We start from the raw sequence: 26,722 nt of genomic DNA on the forward strand, positions 1-26,722 counted from the left end.
CGAGTGTTTTTAGATTGCGCCTGCGCACTGAACCTTGGAGGGGCGGGGCACGCCTGCGCACTGTAGTGGGGTGGGTTGGGATGCGCCTGCGCACATCGAGGTCCTGCGAGACTCCCGAGAAGCTGTGGACGCCCAACCCAAGCAACCGGAAGGCCCTCTGGGGAGACGGGTGGATCCGCGGAGAAAGCTAGCCAATGGTGGTCCGAGGGAGAGGTGACGTATGTGCCTGATTATCCAGTAGCGGGCGGCGGGAGGTGCGTTGAGCGCATGCGTCTGTGGCAACCTAGAAAGGGGCTGCTGGCGGGCCGAGTCGAAGACATGGAGCAAGGCTACGGAGGTGAGTGTGAGTAACTCAACGCGAGATGGAGCGGGCAGGCGACGCGGCCCCCGGCGCGCAGAGGACCGCGGACCGCGCTTAGTCCCGAGCAGGTCACCACAGCTTGGCCTGGCGGGGAGGCGACCGGATCCCGTGCGCCGTTCATTGGACCCTGGCGCCGTCGCTCCCGGGGCGCTGTGTATGGATTGGCAGACAGGGCTAAGGAGGCGGGTCGACGCGGCAGCGGGCTTCGGGGGGCGCCTCGGGTGGTGCAGGCCGTCTCAGCCCTTCAGCCCGGCGGGCTCCGACTTTCGACCCTAAGGCCCGCTGTCCCGCCTTCTTCTACGAAGACGCCACAAGATGGCGGCGCAGGGGGCGGGGCTTTGCGCGAGCTCGCGGGGTGCAGGGCCGAGTGTGGTCGGCGGCGTCTTCTGCGGCGGTCTGGGTCTTCGGGCGGCCACGTGGCCCGGGCGCCCTCCCGGAACCTGTGGTCATCCTCGCTGAAAGGCTGCGAGTCCCCGACCTGTGCTGGCCTAGGACGAAGTTTCGAGGACAGATAGATTCTCGTGTCTCGTGCAAAACATGAGAACCGATGTTCCCGGGGATGGTCACGAATGGGAGGCTCTCCGTGCAGTCCCGCGTGGTGACCGGGAGGCGCCAAGGGAGCTATTAAGAGGAGGCGTACACTTTTCCTACTTGGGTTTTCTTGGCTTCCAGGGAGGCCTTTGCTCCGACTGGTTGGCGAATTTACATACGGGAAACGATTGCAGTATGCCGGGTGGGGCTTGATAGGACGCAGATCTCTGCCCAGGTGTCTGAGGTTTAAGAAGCACGCGGTTTAATCTTGCCTACAGCATCTGGGAAAGGTGTGGATCTTGAAAAGAGGCCTCGTTAGTAGGATCCAGACAGCAGAAATTATAGAAACAGAGGGAAACCTGTGTGTGGTGTGCTGGGGTGACTCAGCTGGCTCTCCAAGTCTTTTCTGCAGTTTGAGTGGATTTCACCATTCTTTGCCTGCTTTCTCACCAGACCTCTGGCAATAATCCTGTTTTTATTTCCTCTCCCCCACCAACCACACTCACACACACACACACACACCCCATTTTCTAAGTCCATGTTCAGTTTAGATGCTACAGCCTCCCCGAAGTTTTCTGTAGCTTTACCACCCTAGACTTATTTCTCAGGACCCACTAAATCTTGACAGTTGCTTCTTGACCATAGGAGGCACCTAGATCAGGGTTCAGGTCTCATGCTTCAGGTCCTGGGCAAGCGACTTAGTCTCTTTGAGCCTGTTTTTTTATACAACCTGGTAAACAGCAGGACCTATCTCAAAGGGCCTTAAGAGATTATGTGAATAAGTAGTATATGTCACCCAGATCTGTGTCCTGTAGGTAGTCACTTATGTTAGAATTGTTTCTCAGCTTTTCTGCTGCACACATGTTGAACACTGTGTGGTGTGAGTATGGTGTAGCCTGTAGAGGCAAATGAGGCCAACTTGAGCAGTGTCATGTGTGATTTTGGGTCAAGTTCCTAACCTCTGAACCCTCATCTTTGAGTGGCACTCGGGGCAACTAACATTTGCCGAGTGGCTGTCATGTCAGCACGCTCTTGGCTTCTGCTAGTAGCACGGGTTCTGATAAGGGAAACACCAGTATGTTTTTCGACAAGGTGAAGGTTTTTGACAGGCCTGAACGATCACTTATGCCCAGGTCTGCCAGATTTCAGGGACACAAAGATGAAGGCAGGCCAGATGTTGCCATGAGGGTTCTGGAGGGCAGAGGGTGCCTGCCACCAGAAAGGGAGGAGTCAGCCTCATGCCTTACTGCCAGGCAAAGGCCTTGGGGCTTGAAGGCTCAGGGAAGAGTTGGCGAATTCAAAGATTTGTAGAAGTGAAACCTAGAGAGGCACAGTTATCTCCCAGTTGTGAGTTGTTCCCAGTTATGGGGTACTTAATGCTACAAGGTAGGTGGGCCAAGCTGGAGGTTGAGTGTAGGGGATTGCATCGTTTCCTAATGCTGGGCTAGCAAGCATGTTGTCTTGTATTATCGTCACATGTGGAATGAGGTTAGGCCAAAGTCCTTCAGCAAGCATGGAGCTGATTATGAAGCCCTTTCCCCTCCCTTTTTTCCCCGCTTTGACCTCAAGCAAGTGATGAGTATCTTGTTGAGTTGGCCAGCTATTTAATAACTCTTCGGAGGACAGTGTTATGGTTCTGCTTCTTGTAGGGTTCCTCAGAAGTACTTGTACCTGGTGTGACAGATAGGAGCCTAACTTACAAGGTTTCTGTTTGCAGGCTATGGGACGTGGAGTGCTGGACCCACCAACACCCAGGGTAAGTGGGGCCTGTTTTGTGGGGAGTTTGGTGGGGAAGTGGGGACAGGCTTTGGGGTTGCCAAGGGGCTGGCAAACCATTTCTGTGAAGAGCCACATAGTAAATATGTTTGACTTTGCAGACTACAGTCTCTGGTGTAAAATGTACTAGAAACAGATTATAATCAGATGGTCATTATTGTATGTCGGTAATAGCTATGGATCCTGAAGTTTGTATAGCATAATCTGTATGTGTTTATGAAGTTGTCTTTGGGAATTCCTGTTATTTTATTCAAATTTTATTCTGAAGATATAACCAAAGATTTTTTATAATTAATAGACTATACCTTTTTGTTTTTAGGTTTATAGGGTCTAGCAGATAATGCATAGAGTTCCCAATCTACCTTCACCCCAGCAGTTTGCCTTAATTAAGAATGAGATATACTTGCTACTATTAACTGACTGGTGTTCATATATTATCAGCTATAACCTGTAGTATATTGATACTTGTTGTGTAATTCTATTAGTTTTGGCAAATATGTGAATGATGATTCATGTCAAAATTTCTATTTTGTAATATTCTCCTAAATTTTTACCCCCATTGAAAAATATAAAACCCATTTTTAGTTTTTTGTTACATACAAACAAATGATGGGTTTCATTTGGCCTTGAGGCCGGTTGGTTCACCCTGCTGTGGAGTCATCTTGTGTGGAGCTTATACCTACCTTGTTTGAAGGGCAGAATGTGCTTTTTTTTTTTTTTTTTTTTTTTTAAGATTTATTTGTGCATACAAGAGCTGGGGTACAGGCCAGAGATGTGGGGGGGGGGGGTGAAAGGATTCACCAGAGACAGAGTGGGGAACAGAACAGGCAGACTGACTGAAGTACACTGTTGAGGGGAGCAGCGGGTGAGTCAGGAGAGGTCTCCTGCGCCATGTGGGTTGCTCCCTGGCCAGCTGGGGATTGAACTCGTGCTGCCAAGGCTGCAGATTGCTTCATAGTGTGGTGCTTAACCCTCTGCACCACCAGGAAGATCCTGTTATTTATTTATGCATACAAGACCTGGGGTAGGCTAGAGATGTGGGGGCGGGGTAAGAGGATTCACCAGAGACAGAGTGGGGAGCAAAACAGGCAGATCTACTGAAATACACTGCTGAGTGGAGCAGCAGGTGAGGCAGGAAAGGTCTGCTGTGCCATATGGGTTAGCTCCCTGGCCAGAAATCAAACTTGTGTTGCAGTGGCTGCGGTTAGCTTCATAGTGCTGAGACATAACCCCTTGAGCCACCAGGAAGGCTCCAGAATGTGCTTTTAAAAAAAAAATTTTTAATTCATGCGTACAAGAACCGGGGTACAGGCCAGATGTGCGAGAGAGTGAGAGGATTCACCAGAGACAGAGTGGGGAACAGAACAGGCAGACAACTGAAATACACTGCTGAGGGGAGCAGTGAGCGAGACAGGAGAGGTCTGCCGCGCCATGTGGGAATCTCCCTGGCCAGCCGGGATCGAAGTTGCACTGCAGAGGCTGCAGACAGCTTCACAGCGCTGTGCTCAACCGCCTGCACCACCGGGAGGACCCAGAATGTGCTTTTTGATGACAGCGTTTTTTGGTTTTTTAGGTAGCATCTATTCAAGGGATGGGACATGACCTATTGATTTCTGAGCTTGGGACTTGCCCAACATTGTTTGGGGCAGTCATTTCAGCCATCCCTGAATTTCCTAAGAGAAAGCCTTCCATATCATATAATGTCCTTTTGCTCTGTTAAGCTGGGGACATGATTTTTCTACCAGCGCATTCTCTATTTTGGTGGCGGTGCTGTAGCCCTACCTTCTGGTGAGAACTGACTCTAGAAGGACTCAGCCACAAAACTGGCCTGGTAGCCCATACTGGACAAGCTTCCATTCTGTTGTCCTAGTGGAAGAAATGGGACTTGTCCATGAGAGAAGCCCTCATTACTCTCAGCTCATGGCTCTGTAGGAAGTGAGTTCTACAGCTAATGGACAAGCAGGGTGCCTCCCTAAGAACTGCCACAGCTACCTGCAGTTCGGACCCTGTGAACGGTGAAGTGAGGACTATCCTTCGGCATTCAGGCAGGTTGAAAGATACTCTTGGGTATCTTCAATCTGCAAGCAAAGGTCTTGTGTATTTTGTTTCCTCTAAGGTACATATGGAACTGGTGTGGCCAGCTGGCAAGGTAGGTCCTTTTAGGGGCTACTGGTTGGATGGGTAGACTTCTGATCAGTCACCCAGAGGTCCTGGGATGCAGGGAATCCCCCCTCCCCCCAACACACACACACATACACACACACTGCCACCCTCCGTCTCCCATACCTAGCCTTGCTCACAGCACTCCTGGAAGCTCAGCAAGTTAACCTGGTTGCTTGGGAAGTTGGGGGCCACCCTTATGGGCAACTAGCTTGAGGCCAAGGGTTGTGGTTGTGTTCTAGAAGCAGCAATTTAGTGGGTCTGACAACAGCCCCAACTGCTCCTCTGTGGTCAGCCACTTCTAGTTTCTGAACAGGGAGTTGGCCTTAGAGTCCATCTTTTGGATTCTGAGATTCAATTTCAGTTGTAATTGGGAGAGGTTCTCCACACATCCAATAGGCAGTTCTCAAATGCCAGCTGGTATCCTGCAATTCATTTAAAGTCTGACACTATGTACTGAAGATTGCATCAGATCCCACAGATTGAGGGCTCAGTCCTACAAGATTGTCCTGCTCTGTCACCCCTTTTCAGATGACAGATGCAGTCTCACATTATTATCTGTGTTTCTGACAATTGGCTGTAGATTGATAGTTCCCATAAACCCTCCTTGTGTTTGATTGTTTTGCTAGGACAACTCAGAACTCAGAAATATTTTATCTAGAAAATTACTGGTGTATTTTTAAAAGCTGTGATTCAAGAACAGCCAGATGGAAGCAGTGCACAGGGCAAGGTATTGGGAAAGAGTGCGGAGTTTCCATGCCCCCTCTCAGCACCCTAATCTCCCTGAACCTCCATATGGTCATCAATCCCTAAAACCTTCATAAATCTGTCCTTTTGAGTTTTCATGGAAGCTTCATTACATAGGCATGGTTAACTAGTAGACCATTGGTGATTGATCGCACCTTCAGCCTTCTCCCCTTTCTGGAGGTTTCACAGGTGAGACCGAAAGTTTCAGCCCCCATCCTAAGGTGCTTCAAATGTCCTTTTATTTAAAAAAAAAAAAAAACTTTTATCAATCCTATCACTTAGGAAATTCCAAGAATTTTAGGAGCTCTGTGCCAGAAATAACAAACACCAAATCAATCAGACAATATGGCAGCCTGGTATAGAAAGCGTACCACTTAGATTTGAGCCCATGCCCCTACACAACTCCTCACTGCCTCCCCTGCACAGTGTGGCGTGATGCCTGCAGTACTTGATCCCTCTTCTCTGTACGTTGGGTGCTCCTCCCTAGGCAAGTCTACCATGGACCAGCCTTATGGTTGCTGAAGTCTGATTTTGCTGTTTCTCTCTCTGGCAGGTTATGAAAACTATAATTATTACAGTGCCCAGAACACCAGCGTCAGCTCAGGAGCAACCTATAGCTATGGCCCAGCCTCCTGGGAGGTCACCAAGGCCAGTGATGGCTTGGCAGCTGGGGGCCCTGGCTTGCACATGACTTCTTATGGCCCAGAGTCCTGCACCGACAATTCCGACTCCCTCATTGCCAAGATCAACCAGCGATTGGACATGATGTCCAAGGAAGGAGGCAGGGGCGGGAGCAGCAGCGGTGGGGAGGGCATGCAGGACCGGGAGAGGTGATTATGGACCCATCCCCTTCCCCAGTGATGTGTACCCCCAGCTTTGTGCAGAATGTGGGCACCTGCTTTTCGAGGGCGGGCTCTCCCTTGACTCCCTTCTGTAAAGAGTAGATGTGCAGGGTGGTAGTTAAGACAAAGGTATTTTAGCAAGACTAGCTGGCTTCCCGAGTGGTAGAACTGGAGGCATGACTGTTAAATTCTCCAGACTCTTATTTCTACCTTAAGTGCCTAAAAGACCCTGCACATTCTCATAGCCAATGGCTCCTGTTTCCTTCATTTGCCACTCTTTCAAGGGGAGTATTGCCCTCTGAGTATTTGGGAGGGATGTGTGGGTTGCTTTTCTGAATGCAAGGAAGTCACTTTACAAGAGGCCCTGCAGCTTGCCCAGGGAGTACAGTGATGGCTTGTGCTTTCCTTGCAGCTCTTTCCGATTCCAGTCCTACGACTCCTACGACTCCAGGCCTTGCCTGCCTGAACACAATCCCTACCGCCCCAGCTACAACTATGATTATGACTTCGACATGGGGCCTGACCGAAATGGTGGCTTTGGTGGTCAGTACAGCGACTGCCGGGATGCAACCCGAGAGCGGGGTTCCCTTGATGGCTTTATTAGAGGCCGGGGCCAGGGCCAGGGCCGCTTTCAGGATCGGAGCAACCCTGGCACCTTCATGCGCGGTGATCCCTTCATGCCACCAGTGGCCTCCTCTGAGCCCCTGTCTGCTCCCTGGACTGAGATGAACTATGTAGGTGGACGGGGCCTGGGAGGACCCTCCCCTAGCAGACCTCCACCTTCCCTCTTCTCCCAGTCCATGGCCCCGGATTTTGGCCTGATGGGCATGCAGAGTACGGGTGGTTATGACAACTCTGTGCCCTATGGATGTGGCCGGTCACAGGCCCGGATGAGGGATCGGGTAAGCCCTTAAAAAGTTCTAATCTTCATTCTCTGCCCTTTTTTTTTTTTTTTTTTTTTTAGTATATGTGCTGCCGAAGCGAGCACTAAAGCAACTTCATTGAGATAAAATTATGTGCATTCAACACCCATTTTTAAACATACAGTTCAACTTCTAGTAAAAAATGTACCAGGTTGTGCCACTTTCACCATCTTTTGATTTCAGAATATTTCTATCAATTCAGAAAGAAACCTACCTTTAACAGTCACTCCCAGCCCCTGGTAGTCACTTGTCTGTTTTTTTCTGTCTGTGGGTTTGCATCTCTTAGACATCTTGTATGAATGTAGTCATACAACACATTGACTTTTTTGTCTGACTTCTTTCAGCATAATGTTTTGGCTTTTTTAAGTTTTCGCTGTGTTTTCTTTGCTTTCGAAAGACTTTTTTTGCCTTTGTTTTCTGATATTACAATCTCTCCATTCTACATTTTTCTGGGTTTTCTTAATGGTCTGGGTAAGCCATACATTGGGATATTCTTGTGTCTGTAGCCCAGGAGAAGAGGGTTTGACCGCTTCGGCCCAGATGGAATGGGCAGGAAACGGAAGCAGATGCAGATTTATGATGAACCAGACACCAAACAGGCCCGGGCTGACAGCGAAGGAGATTTTTCTGAAAACGGTAATGCTCTGGGTGCCAGTAGGCTGAAAATGAGTCCGTTGCATGCTCTACTCTGCTTTGCCTGCCCCGTCAGTGCATTGGACTCATGGGAACTTAAGGGTGGGGTGAGGCACCTGAGTTCTGCTGTAGTTAGGACAAGCACAGTCCATCTGGACAGTGAGCCTGGGAAGGTGGAAGTGGAATGGGCCAACTGCTGAAGGACTGACTTTCCTATTCCTTTTTGTCTGGTAGATGATGGAGCTGGCGACTTCCGTTCAGGAGATGAAGAATTCAGGGGTGTAAGTCGATCTTTATTGGCCCTTTGTCTCTAATGGGGGATATCATTAAAAAGAGGCAGGGTCATTAAAAAGAGGCAGGAATAACTGCTGTGGTAGACTCAACTCTACCTCTTGAGTGATTTTAATAAATAGGTTTGTGTAATTTCTCACCTGCAATAATCCTTCCTTTCCTGAAAAAAATTCCAAGCCTTTCTTAGAGCCAGTCCTATGTCCTTATAGTGATGCATCCAGCGACACATAAGGGAAATGCAGTGGCCATGTAGGTTGGGGCTTTCTTATATGCATTGTCGACTCGTTTGCCATAGTTTTGTGCTGTTGCTGAGCTGAGTCTGTGTCATTCAGTCCTTAAAACCAGTCACAGGAGATGATACTTAAGGCTAGCAAGCCTCTGCTACCCCCTGAAATTCTGATCCAAGTCTCGAGTAGGACCTAGACAATCTGGGAGTCAGTGATTAATAAAAAAGCAAGTTCGTGGTTATCACAGAATTTTGGAAAACAAAACAGTTCCTACATGTTGTGACTGTTTACTCATGGCACAGTGACCACCAGATGTTAGCAGGGAGCTGGACTGCTTGTAGAGTGTTCTGGAAACTACCTAATGTCTGACTTTGTGTGTGCCCTTTTTCAGGAGGATGAATTCTGCGACTCTGTGAGACAGAGAGGTAGGCATCACTCACTGTCCTTTTGAGCCCTGCACTCAGTACTGAGCACCCAGCCAGGCTGGACTTCTGGGCAAACCTAGGGCCTGTTTGGAGGGGCCATGCCAGCAGGCTACACCTTGGCCATGGTGTCACCACAGACTTTGCTTGACTGTCTGGAACAGTACTTGCTGAAGATGGATGTTAGCCTCACTTTGTGCAGGCTGACTTCTGGATGTCTATGACATCTCAAAGTGGTAGGAAAGGGTTCTCAGAAACATTAAGAGAAAAGGTGCCCCTGTCCCCAGTCCATGTTTCCTGCATCCCTTTGGCCAATGCAGGGTCCATACTGCTTTCTCTTGTGCTTCATTATGTCCGTAGTTCTTCAGTTGCCAACCCAGAAACAGCACGTCATTGCATTGGTCAGAGTGTGAACAACTGCCTGAGTTGGGAATAGGTGGGGTATACCTGTTTGCTGCACCCAAGTCCAGATCCTCAGGATCAAAGGCTGTTCTTGCTCAGTAGATCTCCTAGTTCCATTGCAGGACACCTAAGAGTCCAAAGTAAATAGCAAGAGCAAACCCAGGTTATACCCCTTAGAGGGACATGAAGAAGCATCCTGAGGTGGTGACCTTGAACTCACCCAGAAGCCACTTTCCATTCCTGTTCCCATGGGTTTGTTTACAGCTGGTTTTCCCAAAGAATCAACCAGCTTCTGTGTGGCTCTACTTCCCCACATTCTGAAGTTCCTATGTTAGAAGTTCCTCTTATAATACTACCAGATTTAACTGACTCACCAAGGTCCTCCCACCCTGTTTATTGAAGCAGTTATTTCTATAGCATGAGACCACACAGCATTTAGCATCTTTGCAGTGGGGTGAATGCTAAAGCAAAGGTGACATGTTTATTGCGTGCAGGTCCTGCTTCCTACCCGGGATGACTTTGCTATTAAACAGCAGTAATAGTTTCAGGCAGTGACCTCTTGCCAAAAATCCCACACGCCCTTTTGAGAGGCTTCTGAGCAGCGCACGCCGGTCGCCATCTTCGTGGGACAGTCTCGTGACTGGCATCAGGGGTAGGGGTTACAGTTCAGATGCTTATCCAACTTTTTTTCAGTGTCTGGCCCTGGCCTTGAGCTGCGGTGACCTTACCTGGCCTCACACTGGGGCACCAGACTGTACAGCTCTCAAAAGAGCTCCTGCACTGGCCCCAGGGGGCAGACGGAGGACCAATTGGTCTCTACCTATTTTTGTTTCTAGGGTTGCTTCCCATGTAGCCCTGGGAAAGCCCTAGATTGATGTGGCTTTTTGTGAGTGGATGATAAGAGTTCGGGCCAGCAAGGACTGTCAGACCTGCTGAGGCCCTAGTTCAGAGGAGCTGACGGGACAGTTGTTAGGTCCACCTAGAGGTGGGACGGAGGGTGGAAGAGCAGCTTGCTTTGTTCCTAGACCTCCCAGCTGCTACCTCTACCTGGGGAGAATTCCCTTTTTAAATCTCATTACATGACATTGGGAAAAGACCCAATGGTAGGGCAGGATTGGAAAGGCAGGATAGGGAGAGAGAGAGCGAGCAGGTGGGCAGCATGTGAGCGGGATGGGTGGGCTCTGTGTCCCTGGCCCATCCAGGCATTACCCGCCATGGGGGGGATGTGAAAGGTGACTCCCCTGGGAACTCCCAAGGGTTCTCATCAAATACCTGTCCTTGCTGGGAGTCTTTGACAAACCCTTGGTGCCTCAGGGTGTCCCAGAGCCTGCTGTGCATGGAAGCAGCAGCAGGGCATGGGATACAGTAGCAAGCATTGGCCCTCCCATCAAGGCCCCAGCACTCAGCTTCTCTGCGGGCAACTCAATCTGGAAGGGACTACTTCTCTGTTGTAGGAGAGAAAGATGATGAGGATGATGAAGTGAAAAAGAGAAGAGAAAAGCAGAGGAGGAGAGACAGGATGAGAGACCGAGCAGCTGACAGGTAAGTAGGCAGACGAGGTGGGGTATAAGCTGACTAGGACTATCCTGAGCATCTCCATCCTCACTCCTAAACATAGGAGAAGAGGGAGCATTGATCTGGCTCCAGGGGTCTGTTTGGATTTTCCAAATCTAATCCAGATATTGGGAGATGGAAATTTGGGAAACACATCTGAAATCAAAGCCTCCCTGATGGGTCTCTGTCTCCCTCATGTGCCCAGCAGGGGGCTCTCTTGCCCTCCAGCAAACATGTTGGGAGTCCTCTGTCCCCTGGCTTTTCTCTGTCACAGCCAACAATGGAATGTATTTCAGGTTTTTTTGTTGTTGTTTAAATCTGAACAGCCTCTGGAATTTGACAGTAATAATAGATATATAGGTTGTTTTGCAATCAAGATCCACCTTTAAGCAGAAAAGCAAAATACAAAGATGGAAATCCCAAAGAGTGATGGGACCACACCATTCACTTTTCTCCCTGATTAAGTGGCTTCTGACTGGAAATGTAAACCACTTGTGACCATGTGAGCACATGGTTGTTAAGACCTTGACCACACAGAACTGCTTCTCTGCACAGGTTCTTTCTGATTTGAGGGGGAATCTTTACCCTTAAACTTAAGCCCAGGTGGAGTGATGGTTTTCCTGTGCAAAGAAATGCTTAGCAAAAAAGTTAACAGTAGAGGCTTGAAGCCAGGTACTGAAAAATAGAAGCTTGGAGCTACTACAGAAATTCCTTGATCTACTTAAAAACAAAAAAATGATCAGGTCTATTTTCATACCACATGGGAACTGAGCTGACATTTAAGAAAACTTATTTTAGACAACACACTAGTGACTGAGAATCTTCACAGAGACTTGGAGAAATTGTCACAGGGGGAGGCAAAGATAACAGCAGGAAAGCAAGAACCCCATATTCTCTAGTAGCTTCCTGAAGTCTTGCATATAGGGCCTGTGAAAGTTTCCTCTTTGCACCTCTGGGAGCATCTATAAATGCAAAAGTATTTTGTGGAGGTGCTTATCCAGAGATCAGAAGCCAAGTATCTGATGCTGGCAGAAACTAAGACATCAGAGGACTCCTGGGTGCCACAGGTCCTGCACCCTTGCCTCTGAGGGATCACTGGGAAGAGCCAAGAGAATCAGTCATTGCCCCACTGGGAGTATGGGAGTTAGGGGTCTGTAGTTTACTGTTCCCTCACCTTAAAGCGTGATTGCATTTGGTGAGACTATGAAAGCACATGACAGAGAAACCTTGGTTTTTAACTCAAGATTTTGATATGAGTTGTCTTTCTGTAGAGTCTTGTGGGAGACCGAATTTTGTATTGTGCCAGATCTTTGAAAATTCATCTTTCATATAAAATGAGGTTGTCTTAGGGGCCCTGGTGGTGCAGGGGTTAAAGTCTCAGTGCTGTCAAGCTATCGCCAGCCACTACGGCATGAGTTTGATCCTTAGCCAGGGAGGTGATCCACATGGTGCAGCAGACCTCTCCTGTCTCGCCTGCTGTGCCCTTCAGCAGTGTGTGTCAGTCGATCCGCCTGTTCTGCTCCCCATTCTGTCTCTGGTGAATCCTCTCACCCCCACTACCCCGCCCCCCACCTCTGGCCTACACCCCAGTTCTTATATGCATAAATAAATAAAAATCCTTTAAAAAGAGTGAGAGGTTGTCTTACATCATCCAAGTAACTGGGAAGAAAAAAAAAAAGCTGTGGTGTTAGATATTAGACCTCTGAGCAGTTGACTGGGAGCATAGTAGCCTTTGGGCCAAAGAGACTGGTAGAGTAGTCAGTTGCTATGTGAATCACTTTCCTGAAATATTTGCTAAATTGTATTTCCATTCTGGAAAACTGGGGTAACTGGTACTTTGGACAAGTCAGAAGTCTTGGTTCAAAATTGCTTTCCAGTTTGCATTTCAGCTCCATCAGAAATTAAGTAACAGATGAGTTGGCATCTGCTCTTCTTTTTATCTCCCTTTTCTAGGATTCAGTTTGCCTGTTCTGTGTGCAAGTTTCGTAGTTTTGAAGATGAAGAAATTCAGAAGCATCTGCAAAGTAAATTTCACAAAGAGACACTAAGGTTTATAAGTACAAAATTGCCTGATAAGACCGTGGAGTTCCTCCAGGTAACACATTTGCCTCTGTCACAGTCCAAATCCCTCACAGAGAAGGGAAGGGGAGGGAAAATGAAAGACCTAAACTTGGTCAGAGCTCCCTTCTCCAGAATAATAGTGTACAAGTCCCCAAATGAGTGGGACTATTGAGATCTCCAGCCATCATAGTTCCCACTGGTTCAGCCCAGCTCAGTGGCTATGATACTGTCTTCCCAACCTTGGGAAAGCTGAGACAAGGCTGTCTGCAGAAATGCTGGCAGCCCCCCTTGGTGAGCTGCCACTGGTACAGTTGAGAAATAAGCACACATGCCACCTTCTGTTTCATTTGGTGCCATCTCCCAAATCTTCTAGGAATACATTGTAAACAGGAATAAGAAAATTGAGAAACGGCGTCAGGAATTGATGGAGAAGGAAAGCATGAAACCCAAATCAGATCCTTTCAAAGGTGAGTTTTAATCTTAGAGTGTGTGTTCAGCCCCAGGTGATACTAAAGTACATGATTCAGGGTAAATCCAGCACAGGGTTGCTGAGAATGTGCTGTGAAGAACCATGGGATAGGCATTTAGCAATAGAAAGAAGCCCATTCTTCATTTTGGCCCATTATAAATCCTAACTTTATGGGCAGTGTATAGGAGCGATGTTAAAACACTGATGTTTTTCCCTCTGTGGTATAAAGAGAAAGAGCCAGAAGGATGAGAAAAATTGAAGTATAAAATTCCCAGGTTTAGGGCCTCCCTGGTGGCACAGGCAGTTGAACGCAGCGCTATGAAGCTGTTCACAGCCTCTGCAGCATGGGTTCAATCCCAGCCAGCTGGGGAGAAACCAACATGGCGCCGCAAACCTCTCCAGTCTTGCCCACTGCTCCCCTCAGCAATGCAGTGTATTTCAGTCGGTCTGCCTGTTTTGTTTCCCACGTTGTCTCTGGTGAATCCTCTCACCTTTTCCGCACGTCTGGCCTGTACCCCAGTTCTTATATACGTGAATAAATTCTGCAGTGAAAGCAGCTTATGCTTGTCTCAGATTCTGTCTTGAGTCCTTAGAGAGGACTGGAGGGAGAAAATGTGGCTTTGTTGGGGAGTAAGAGGTTAGCATCACTTGTGTGCTGTCCCAAATTGCACAAGACTTCAATGTTACCAACAGGGATTGGCCAGGAGCACTTCTTCAAGAAGATAGAGGCTGCTCACTGCCTGGCTTGTGACATGCTGATTCCTGCACAGCCCCAGCTCCTCCAACGGCACCTACACTCTGTTGACCACAATCACAACCGTCGTGTGAGTCCCCCTTAACTTGGGGTGGGGTGACCATTCCTTGGCTGCAAGCAGGTGGAGTTCAGAAACTTCTAAGTCATATGGGCAATGGTGACATCTTTAGGGATTCTTGCCATACCCTGTCAAATCTGTCAGGTCATCATTTGGTTGTAAGATGCATCTCCATTTTTATTAAAATGTGTAGCTGTATTGATTAAATATGGCAGCTGAAATTCTCTAGTTTAAGAATGTTCCCTGCAGACCACACAGGTAAATTCCCTAGTTGCTGAAAAACTAAATTGCTTTTAAGCTGAGCTGAAGATCATTTCAAAGTGGTTTGATGCAGCTAGGGTTACGAGCCTTGGTTTGGTCCTTACTAACTGATAGGGCCTGTGGCTGAATATTTAGATCACAGCATTGGCCTATTTTTAAAGGTTCAAATCATAAATATTTTCAGTTTTTCAGGCCATAGGGTCTCCGTCCAGAGCACAGGTCTGCCACTGATGGGCAAAAGCAGCCACAAACAATAAGTGAAGGAGTGAATGTGGCTATATTTTGCTCACAGACTGTAGTTTGCTAACTGCTGGTTAGCATCTCTGTCCTTTGTTTACCCAGCTAGTAAGTGGGGATATCACTATCTGCCTGCCCATTTCCCAGAATTATTCAAGATAAGCCAAGAAGCACACAACAAAAAAAGAATTGTTGCATGAACTTTTCAACCAAAATAGATGGAGCATTTCATACATTCATTGTTGAACTTATTATAAAATCACTATGACAACTAAAACTGGAAAAAAATTGCCCTTTACCCTCACTGAATTCACATAGCTTTTCATCTGTATACGGTCTTGTTTCATTGTTGCTCTGTAGTGGGACCAAGGCATTAGTGGTGTCTATGCTTTCTTTTATCTTTTCAGATAATCAAACTTTTCTGTTTCACAGACTTGGTTTCAGTATCTTTGCAGTGCCTTCTCCTTCTCATTCTTGGAGTCTAGCCAAGAAAGATGTTAGACAGGGCCTCCCTGGTGACGCAGTGCATTGAGCGCCACGTTATGAAGCTGTCCATAGCCTCTGCAGCACGGGTTCATTCCCCAGCCAGGGAGATACCCATATGGCACGGCAGACCTCTCCTGACTCGCCCACTGCTCCCCTCAGCAGTTTATTTCAGTCAGTCTGCCTGTTCTGCTCCCTGCTGTGGCGCTGGTGAATCCTCTTACCCTCCACAGCTCTGGCCTGTACCCCAGTTCTTGTATGCATTAAAAAAATCTTTTTTAAAAAAAAAAAATATGTTAGACATTTGCTGCAAAGGGCTGATTCAAGGCAGCTTATGTAGCCTGGTTATTTGGCCTCTTAAGTCTCTGTGTGTGCCATTTATAAAAGCCTGTTTGGTTCCCCCTACAGTTGGCTGCTGAACAGTTCAAGAAAACAAGCCTCCATGTGGCGAAGAGTGTTTTGAACAACAGACATATTGTGAAGATGCTGGAAAAATACCTCAAGGTTTGTGTTTAGAAGTCCAGTGGTGGGGGTCTCCCTGTTGGTGCAAGTGTTAAAGTTTCAGAGAGCAAGCGCTCAAGCTATCCCCAGCCACTGTGGCATTAGTTCTATCCCCGGCCAGGGACGTGACCCATACAGCACAGCAGACCTCTCCTATCTCGCCCATTGCTCCCCTTAACAGTGTATTTCAGTAGATCCGCCTGTTCTGCTCCCTGCTGTGTCTGGTGAATCCTCTCCCCACCCCACCCCTGCACCTCTAGCTTGCACTCCAGTTCTTATATGCATAGGTAAATAAATATATAAATAAATAAATAAATAAAATCATTTGGGGGAAAAAAAGTCCAATGGCTGGGAAAACCTTTTGAAATAGTAGGTGAATCAGGGCCTCCCCTGGTGGTGCAGGCAGTTGCGCGCCGCGCTGTGAAGCTGTCTGCAGCCTCTGCAGCGCTGGTTCAATCCTGACCAGCCGTCAAGGGTCCCACATGATGCGGCACACCTCTCCTGTCGTGCCCTCTGCTCCCCTCAGCAGTGTATTTCATCAGTCTGCCTGTTCTGTTCCCCGCTCTGTCTCTGGTGGATCCTCCCACCCTCCCACGCATCTGGCCTATACCCCAGTGCTTGTATAAATAAATCTTTTTTTAAAAAAAAGAAAAGGTAGGTGAATTGTACATTTCTAGTATTTTGAAGAAATCAGGAATATTGAAATATATCAGGCTTGGGAATTCACAACTGCTGATTTCCTGAGACTCCTTGCCTGGGAACTCCAGGATATGGTACTGTTCAATTAATCTGTGCAGTGGTGCCAACATTATGAGGAACCTTGATTTTTCATAAAATATTGAATAAATGATGGTGAGATACATATTTTCATAGAAGAACTGGGGTTTGCCAGAAGTACAGAGGTGTTGAGAGGATTCACCAGAGACAGAGTGGGGAACAGAACAGGTGGATCTACTGAAAAACACTGCTAAGGGGAACAGCGGGTAAACGAGGAGAGCTCTACTGTGCCATGTGGGCTCCTTGGCGGGGATTGAACTTGGGCCACATTGGTGGGCCTTCACAGTGTTAGCCCTGAGAGTTAACCCCGAGGGAGACCTGAGATGTTTTTTGTTTTTTTATTTTTTATTTTTTTAAAAGATTTATTTATACAAGCACTGGGTACAGTCAGAAGCGCGGGAGGGTGAGAGAATTCACCAGAGCCAGAGCTGGGAGCAGAGCAGGCAGAAGGACCGAAGCACACCGCTGAGGGGAGCAGCGGGCGGCAGGAGAGGTCTGCGCGCCATGCGGGACCCTCCTCCGGTGGCCGGGGAGTAGCCAGGGATTGAACTGGCGCCGCGGAGGCCTCAGGCAGCTTTGCAACCCAGTGCTCAACCGTTGTGCCACCGGGGAGGCCCTTTTTTTTTTTTTTTTTTTTTAAATGAAAGGTAAATACTTACTCAAAGAAGGTAAAGAGATTTCACTGGCAGAGCCGATCAACAGTGAGATGGAAGAACAAGGAAAGAGCCAGAGGTGTTAAGACCAGTGAGCCTTAGTGACAGGAGCAGAGTAATAAAAAATTACTTAGAAGGGGCCTACCTGGTGGCGCAAGGGGTTAAGATGCAACCTATGAAGCTATCCGCAGCCTCTGCAGCACAACTTTGATCCCCAGCTGATCCAGGTAGCTACTATACCCCCATGGCACAACAAACCTCTCCTGACTCGCCCACTGCTCCCCTCAGCAGTGTATTTCAGTAAATCTGCCTGTTCTCCTCGCCACTCTGTCTCTGGTGAATCCTCTCACACACACACCCCCATACCTCTGGCCTGTACCCCAGTTCTTGTATGCACAAATAAATCTTTTTTTAAAAAAATTACTTAGAAGGTGCCTTGGAGAGAAATCTGGTCAGAATATTCCTCCTTGGGAAGCCCATTTTGCTAAACACCTCAAGTTTGGAACTGGTCATTAGCCTCTAACCTACCGTGACTCAGACCTATCTGACCACTCCTCAGTTATTGGGTAGTTAACAATTCGTTCTATCCACTGAAAGCATTGGTAATCTAAATTACCAGTTTAAGAATTGTGACTGATTTGGTGTTTTATTTTTGTGACTTAACATTTTCTGGAGTCAGGTCTATACTCTAGTTTCTAAAACTTACCTGTTAAGGGGCTCCCTGGTGGTACAAGGGGTGAAAGTCTCAGCACTATGAAGCTAATTGGCAGCTATTGCAGCTCAAGTGCAATCCCTCAAGTGCAAAGCAGTGTATTTCAGTCAGTCTGTCTGCCTGTTTTTTTCCCCACTCTGGTGAATCTTCATCCCCTCTACCTCTGGCCTGTACCGCAGTTCTTATATGCATAAATAAATAAATCTTTAAAAAAAACTGTCACAGGGCCTCCCCGGTGGCACAGCGGTTGAGCGCTGGGTTGCGAAGCTGCCCGCAGCCTCTACAGTGCCGGTTCGATCCCCAGCTGCTCCCCGGCCACCGGAGGAGGGTCCCACATGGCGCGCAGACCTCTCCTGCCGCCCGCTGCTCCCCTCAGCAGTGTACTTCGGTCCTTCTGCCTGCTCTGCTCCCCGCTCTGGCTCTGGTGAATTCTCTCACCCTCCCGCACTTCTGACTGTACCCAGTGCTTGTATAAATAAATAAATAAATAAATAAATAAATAAAATCTTAAAAAAAAAAAAATAAAAAAAAAAAAAAAAAACAGTCACAGAGCTATTAAAGTATCAATGAGGATTCAAACCCAAGTCTGACTCCCAGAAGCCAAACTTCTCATATGCTAAAACACTCTACCTTTTTTTTTTTTTTTTTTTTTTTTTTTTGTGGGACCCTCCCCTGCGGCTGGGGACCAAACCAGCGCTGCAGAGGCTGCAGGCAGCCTCACAACCCAGCGCCACCACGGGAGGCCCTAAAACACTCTACTTTAAAAAAGTTAAGTGGGCCTCCCTGGTGGCGCAAGAGGTTAAGACGCAACCTACACCCCAATTTTTTTTTTCTAAAGATTTATTTATGCATACAAGAACTGGGGTACAGTCCAGATGTGTGGGGAGTGAGAATTCACCAGAGACAGAGCAGGAAGTAGAACAGGTAGATTGACTGAAATACAGCTGCGGGCGAGTCAAGAGCGGTCTGCTGCGCCATGTGGGTCACCTCCCTGGCCAGGGATCAAACTCATGGTGCAGTGGCTACGGATAGCTTCATAGGTTACGTCTTAACCCCTTGCACCACCAGGGAGGCCACACCCCAGTCTTTGTATACATAAATAAATCTTTAAAGAAAAAAAGATCTGTAGTGTTAACTAACCTGGTGTTATTTAATTAAATTTCTCTTGTTGACTGTCATTCCCAGCAACTTGGGCGACCTTCTCTTTGGACAGTTTTTAGACTGCACTTACCTGTGTTTCCTATTTGATCAGGGCGAAGACCCTTTCACCAGCGAAGCCGTTGACCCAGAAATTGAAGGAGATGAGAATTTAGGAGGTGATGATAAAGAAGAGACGCCTGAGGAGGTGGCTGCAGAAGTTTTAGCTGAGGTGATTACAGCAGCAGTGAGAGCAGTAGATGGGGAAGGAGCGCCCATTCCAGAGAATAGTGAAGCACCGACTAAAGGGGAAGACACCATGGACACAGTGGAAGCCACTGGTGGTCCCCACCCTGAACAGCTGCTGGAAGCAGAGACGCCCTGTGAAGTGGCATCTGAGAAGGGGAACGCTGAAGCAGAGGAAGGAGGTAAGGCAGGAGGTGAAGTAGCCCAAGCTGAAAGTCAAGCTGCCAAGATTGAAGGTGAATCTGCTGAAGTTGGATGTGAAGTGGAAACCCTGACAGCAGAGGCAGAAAGCACTGTAATAGTCAATGCTGCTCCACAAGCTGCCATGGATGCTGAAGTGGAACAAATGGATGCAGAGTCCAAAGATGTTATTCCCACAGAATGAGCCTCTTCTCCATTTTAAGGGGTGTGTTATATAATGTATTGCTCTTCTTTGGTTTGTAAGCAGTACTAGGGTGTGTGTTACTGGAATATACTGAAAACTTATTTTAGTAAAGAGACCCAGCCTTTTCCTTTATGAAAGTGTACCTCATGGGCTTGTCTTACAGAGTTGTGTGGCTTTCTGCCTTGGTTTGAAGGCTGCAGAAGTTGTACATTCCCCAAAGCAACTGTGATGAATGTGACATCTTTTTACACTGCAGTTGGAATAATAAAAATTGGGTAATTCTGTTTTGATGATACTTTGCTTGTTAAATACAGCCACTAACTAACTGCCCTCTGCCCCCCTTTTTTAATTTTTTTTTTTTTTTTTTTTTTTTTTTTTTTGGTCTGGGAGCAGCTCAGTACTAGAACATATCTTGCTTTATAAAGGATTTTTTGTTTTTAAGTTTCAAGAATTTGCTTTGACTTCAGTTTTTGATTTCTGTTTTTGTAGCATACTGTATGGTGTGTGATCCTCACAAAATGTAGCAGATTCTTGTTAACGTGTGATACTAGCTTTCTCACATCAGTGAACTCAGAGACCTGATGCATCTGAGATAACCTGCACCACTGGAAGCACACCCACTTGCCCCTCAAGAATGAGGAAACTGCCTAGGGCTTTGTTTCCCAATTTTTAGTCCTTAGTGAATCACCTTTATAATTTTTTACCTCATCTGTCTTCCACCTCTGCATTACTTCAGGTTTTTTTTTTTCCTTTAAAATTGAGTTACTATTTCTACTTAAATGTATTTAAAAAGAAAACTTGATGTTACTCTCATAAATGGAAAACCAATAAATATTGCCATAGGCAGACACTAGCTGTAAAAAAAAAATATATAATGAAATAAACATTTTAGGTAAATAACTATTCCTTTGGAGGTTTCTGAATCTGAGAAAGGAAAGCTAGCATGTGTAAAAGGGTAGCGAGCAACGTTTATACTAGCATATAATCAAAAGAATTAGAAGAAACCTCCCGTTTGAAATGATGTTGCTGGGCCTGTTATCCCTTTAAAACTTGACTGTCATATTTTGGGAAGCACTGCTTGTGGAATTAGAAAAAGGTCGTTAAAGTATATGATGAGCATCTACTGTGTACCAGGTGCTAATCCATGATACAAAGGAGATATGGGCACTGCTCTCAAGGAGTCTTCTTAGAGATGTGAAACGAATATTTATGAAAAAGTCAATACTAGAACTAAAATCAAATAAATGCGCAATAAGCAAAAGAAAAAAAATGGTGCCTCTGAATCATTTCTGCTCATCATTACTCAGTTCTACTTAGATATGGCTTAGTCACAGTTTGAGAATGCACCTTAAAGCTTGTTCTCTTAAGGGAAAAATGTTGATGGTGTTGAACATCAGTAGCTTGAAAAAGGGTAACAAAAATCTAATTTTTTTTCTTTTAAGGCCTCCCTGGTGGCCTGGGGATTAAGTCTCAGGGCTGTCACCAGTATGGCCTGAGTTCAGTCCCCGGCCAGGGAGCTAACCCACATGGTGCAGCAGACCTCTCCTGTCTGGCCTACTGCTCCCCTCAGCAGTGTATTTCAGTAGATCCACCTGTTCTGCTTTCCATTGTATCTCTGGTGAATCCTCTCCCCCCAATTATATGGAAAAAAAAAATTATAACACAAAAAGTCATTAAATCCATAATTAGTAGGGCTTTTCCACCTCCCACCCCTTGTGAAATGACATGAATTATTTATTCCTAAATTTTGGTTAAGCTAGGCCTTTATCCCCTAAAATGGGAGTAACTACTTGGATTACATAAACAGGATGTCACAATTTCAAGTTTCCTCATTGAGAACTAATATTTATCAGTTCCCATTGTAGGGAGGAAACTGAGGAGGGAAGGAGGTTAAGTTACTTTTAGTTAGGGTCTTATGGAAGATGTGGGATTACCCAAATTCATACACAGGACTGTGAGATACAAATGGCCTGAACTTTCCATGGATCACCGTTATTTTTGTTTTATATTTACTTTTGTATACAAGAACTGGAGTGTAGGCCAGAGGTGTAGGTGGGCGAGAAGATTCACCAGAGACAGAATGGGGAGCAGGACTGGCAGATTAACTGAAATACACTGCTGAAGGTAGAAGCAGGCAAAACAGGAGAGGTCTGCTGCACCATATATGGGTCAGTTCCCTGGCCAGGAACCAATCTGAGGCCATAGTGATGATAGCGCTGAGACTTAACCCTTAGGCCACCAGGAAGGCCCCCTGGATCATCCCTATTAAAGACAGGTTTAAAGAAGTTGCTATTCCCAGGCCAAAAAAAAAAAAATTGTAAGAGTAAGAGCTTAATTTCAAGTTTATATAATCATGGGGTCTGTGTGATTTCTATGAAATAGTTGTTAAAGGGGAAACAATACCATGTAAAGAGCAAAGGGCTCATTCAAGGGTATGTGGTTATTATTATTACTAAAATTGGCTTTCACTGCCTGAAGACCTGATGAAAGTGGTCCTTGCTTACTAGAAGTATGGCCAGTAGTGATTAGACTGTATAGAGTTTTAATTTTTCATGGAATTTTAGAACTACCATAATAGCATAGAACTTTTTAGCATTTGTTTTTACAGAAACCACCTTGGCAAGCTCAATGCAAAGATGGATGTGGAAAAGCACACATCCAATAATGGACATTTGGTTTCCACCTGTTGGCTATTGTGAATTATCCTATTAGCAACATTCTTGAATAAATATTTGAGTACCTGTTTTCAATTCTTTTGATACTACCTAAGAGTGAGTTGTTGGGTCATGGTAATTCTGTGTTTAAATTTTTAACTTTATTTCAGTGCATAGAAGAACTGGGGTATAGGCCCAATGTGCAGGGCATGAGTGGATTCAGCAGAGAGAGTGGGGAGCAGAATAGGCAGATCTACTGAGATACACCGCTGAGGGGAGCAGGGGGCGAGACAGGAAAAGTCTGCTGACTGTGGTTTAGCTCTCTGGAGATCGAACTCATGCCACAGTGGCTGGCAGTAGCTTGATAGCACTGAGACTTTAACCCCTGCGCCACCAGGAGGCCCCTGTGTTTAAATTTTTGAGGAACCACCAAACTCTTTAACCACAACTGTACTATTTTACATTCCCATCAGCAATGTACAAGAGTTCTAATACTTAGCAATCTTACCAATACTTAATTCACATTTTTCAAATCTAGACATCCATGTGGGTATGAAGTGGTATCTCATGATTTTACCTGCATTTTTCCAATAAATACTGATATTATGTGCCTATTCACCATTTGTTTATCTTTGGAGATAGAGAAATGTCTTTTCAAATTGTTTGGTCTTTTAATTGGGTTGTCTCTTGTTGAATTGTAGGAGTTCTTTGTACATTTTGGATACTAGGCATGTATTGGATTTGTGATTATTTTCCCACACTCTGTGAGTTGTCTTCACACTCTAGTTTTGTGTAGGAGTGATACAGGGCAGCAAGGGGCACTAAAATTGGCCAAGGACACTGCACAAGTAGTTTATGGGTCACTGTCAGTTTTTCACCCTGTCTGAGCTTTCCACTTGTGCACACAATTGCAAGACTAATCAGGTTCAGAGAACAATAATGTGATTTATTTAACAAACCAGGGAAAAACAAAGAGTTACTGAGGCCAAAAATGGCTGTTTACCTCACCCAAAGCAGTGTCGAGCGCTTTTAAAGTCCTAAACACAAACATTCCAAAAATGGTGTCGTCCCACCACTAAGGACACAGAGCTCCTCTACTGAACAATAGGCCACACTCACAAGGTGGCATCTTCCTGCCACTGTGGACCTGAAGCACGCAGCAGCCAGGCTATAGGCCAGGATCCAACTCATGAAGACCCAGAGGATACAACAGGAGATGCTCCCAGAGCTACCAAGATGCCCCACCACAGCACCAGACAAACACTCAAAACAGCAATTGCAGCAGCTTAATGACCCCACAAAACGGCCATACTCACGCACCTCAGCAAGGTGCCCAGCTCTGGGTCTTTGCCTTCCCTGCCAGGCTGTTACGGCAGCAAACTGGAACAGTGTCAGTTACTTGGCTACCTGCAAAGCCTCCGAAATTTTCCTCTCTGAGGTTGGCTGCTGGAAGCCTCCCCGCATTCTTCAGAAGTCTACAACAGCCTTCTGGAAGATCAGCATGGTGGGGCCTGACCCCAGAATCGCTGAAGATCCAAAAACGCTAAATCCCGAACACTGAATGCTCACACGCTAAATCCTGAACACCAAATGTTCAAACGCTGACTCCCGAACACCTAATGCTCAAACGCTGAATCCAGAACGCTGAATGCTGGAGGCTGCCTCTGCAGTCCCTTATATTTCTTATCAGAGTCTCTACCCCAAAATGTGATACGTTGTTCGCATTTTCCTGGGGCTGTCTATCCTCACCAGCACCCCCAGGGTGCACCACCTGTAACTGTCTCTGGCTTCAGCCACCAGTTACAGGAGAACTGGTATAGGCCAGAGATGGGGGTGGGGGGAGTAATAGGATTCACCAGAGACAGAGTGGGGAGCAGAACAGGTGGATTTACTGAAATACACTGCTGAGGGGAGTAGGAAACGAGACAAGAAGTCTGCTTGTGCCACGTGGGTTAGCTCCTTGGCCAAGGATGGAACTCAAACCATCACAGTGGGCCATCATTGGGATAGTGCTGAGATTTAACCCCTAGGCCACCAGGGAGGCCCCAAATTTTTCTTTTGTTGCTTTTACTTTTGGTGTTAAAGGTAAGAACCCATTTGTAAATCCAAGTCATGATAATTTGCTCCTGTTTTCTTCTAAGGGTTTTATGGTTTTAGTTTTTTTTTTAGATCTGTGATCCATTTTTAGTTTATCCTTGTATATGGTATATGGTAAATTTCAATTTTATTGTATCCTATGTAAATAATCAGTTATCTCAGCACCATTTGTTGAAGAGACTCTTCTTGCCCCTATTGAATGATCTTGGTACCCTTGTCAAAAATCAATTGACCATAGCTACATGGGTTTATTTTGGACTGTCAATCTATTCCATACCAGTACCACTGCAGCTTATGCCAGGTAAGAGGTGGAATCAGAAGTGTGAGTTTGGGGCCTCCCTGGTGGCACAAGGGGTTAAGACACAGCACTGTGAAGCTCCCCACAGCCACTGCAGCACGAGTTCGATCCCAGGCCAGCCAGGGAGCCATCCACATGGCGCAGCAGACCTTTCCTGTCTCGCCCACTACTCCCCTCAGCAGTGTATTTCAGTCAGTCTTCCTGTTCTGTTCCCCACTATGTCTCTGGTGAATCCTCTCACCTCCCCACTCCTCTGGCCTGTATCCCAGTTCTTGTATGCCTAAATAAATCTTTTTTTTAAAAAGTATGGGGCCTCCCCTCGTGGTGCAGCGGTTGAGCGCTGGACTATGAGGCTGCCCATGGCCTCTGCAGCGCTGGTTCGTTCCCCGGCCGCTGGCGAGGGTCCCACAAAAAATAAATAAATAAAGTATGAGTTACCCAACTTTGCCAATCTTTTTCAAAACCGTTTTGGTTATTCTGGGTCCCTTGGGTTTCCGTATTATCAATTTCTATGAAGAAATCAGTTTGTATTCTAATGGGTATAATATTGACCATATGGATGAGCTTAGAGAGTATTAACATCTGTGTAATATTAAGCCATCCTAGTAATAAATATGGATTTCTTTTCACTTTTTTTTTTTAAGATTGATTTATTTATGCATACAAGAGCTGGGTACAGGCCACAGGTGCAGGTGGGTGGTGAGAGGATTCACCAGAGACAGTGGGGAGCAGAACAGGCGGATCTACTGAAATACGCTGCTGAGAGGAGCAGCAGGTGAGACAGGAGAGGTCTGCTATACCATGTGTGTCACCCCCTGGATGGGAATCGAACTTGTGCTGCAGTGGCTGCAGATAGCTTCATAGTACTGAGACTTAACCTCTTGCACCACCAAGGAGGCTCCTTTTTAAGTATTTTCTTTTGATGTTGTTATAGATGGAATTATTACTTTCATTTTTGGATTATTGGTTTTTGTGTGATCTTACATCCTACAAATTTGTTCAACTAATTAGCTGGAATAGACTTTGTGATGGAATAGATTTTATTTAGGATTTCCTATATGTAAGATTATGGCATCTGTAAACAGAAATTGTTTTCAGGACCTCTTGTATGCATAAATAAATCTTTAAAAAAAAGAAATTGTTTTCATTCTTTTCTGGATGCATTTCATATTTTTTTCTTGCTTAATCATTATGGCTGGGACCTCCAGTACAATGTTAGCGTCCTTGTACCCATCTTCTTTAAAAGTATATCCTCAGGGGCCTCCCTGCTGGTGCAAGGGTTTAAGTCTGAAATGCAACCTATGAAGCTGTCAGCAGGCTCTGCAGCACGAGTTTGATCCCTAGCTGGCCAGGGAGCAACCCACATGGCGCAGGAGACCTCTCCTGACTCACCCACTGCTCCCCTCAGCAGTGTATTTCAGTAGATCCACCTGTTCTGCTCCCCACTCTGTCTCTGGTGAATCCTCTCAACCCCTGCACCTCTGGCCTACACCCCAGTTGTTGTATGGCTAAATAAAAATTAATCTTAGGGGCCTCCCTGGTGGTGCAAGGGGTTAAGTCTCAGCTCTATGAAACTATCGGCAGCCACTGCAGCAAGAGCTCAATCCCTGGCCAGGGAGCTAACTCACATGGCGCAGCGGACCTCTCCTGCCTCACCTGGTGCTACCCTCAGTAGTGTGTTTTAGTAGATCTGCCTGTTCTGCTCCCCACTCTGTCTCTGCTGAATCCTCTCACCCCCCACATGTCTGGCCTGTAACCCAATTCTTGTATGCATAAAGAAATCTTAAGGGGCCTCCCTGGTGGCGCAAGGGGTTAAACGTCAGCACTATGAAGCAATCCACAGCCACTACAGCATGAGTTCGATCCCCAGCTAGGTCAGTGACCCATATGGCGCAGCAGGCCTCTCCTGTAGCGCCCATGCTCATCTCAGCAGTGTATTTCAGTCAATCCAACTGTTCTGCTCCCCACTCTGTCTCTGGTGAATCCTCTCACCCCCTGGCACCTCTGGCCTGTACCCCAGTTGTTTTATACATAAATGAATCTTAAAAATCTTTAAAAAAAGAAAACGAA

General features: G+C 46.5%; 1 protein-coding gene across 2 annotated transcripts; it reads left to right on the plus strand.

Annotated features, from left to right (window-relative positions):
* The first annotated feature begins 235 nt into the window (after nt 1-235).
* AKAP8 (A-kinase anchoring protein 8) lies at nt 236-25,759 on the plus strand. Of its 2 annotated transcripts, XM_037506035.2 has the most exons (14): nt 236-337; nt 2,610-2,648; nt 4,785-4,817; nt 6,129-6,405; nt 6,830-7,319; nt 7,847-7,976; nt 8,208-8,254; nt 8,883-8,916; nt 10,770-10,857; nt 12,823-12,964; nt 13,304-13,397; nt 14,093-14,223; nt 15,601-15,696; nt 19,088-25,759. In XM_037506035.2, exons 1-14 carry the CDS (start codon nt 268-270, stop codon nt 19,601-19,603), a joined length of 2,187 nt encoding a protein of 728 aa, XP_037361932.1. In that variant the 5' UTR covers nt 236-267; the 3' UTR covers nt 19,604-25,759. The 2 variants fall into 2 exon arrangements, with proteins under 2 accessions (XP_037361932.1, XP_037361933.1); XM_037506036.2 differs by lacking the exon at nt 4,785-4,817.
* The last annotated feature ends 963 nt before the right edge of the window (nt 25,760-26,722 follow it).

Source organism: Talpa occidentalis, unplaced genomic scaffold (genome assembly GCF_014898055.3).
Source record: "Talpa occidentalis isolate TD23 unplaced genomic scaffold, MPIMG_talOcc4v2.1 talOcc4.12, whole genome shotgun sequence".
Taxonomy (NCBI): Eukaryota; Metazoa; Chordata; class Mammalia; order Eulipotyphla; family Talpidae; genus Talpa; species Talpa occidentalis.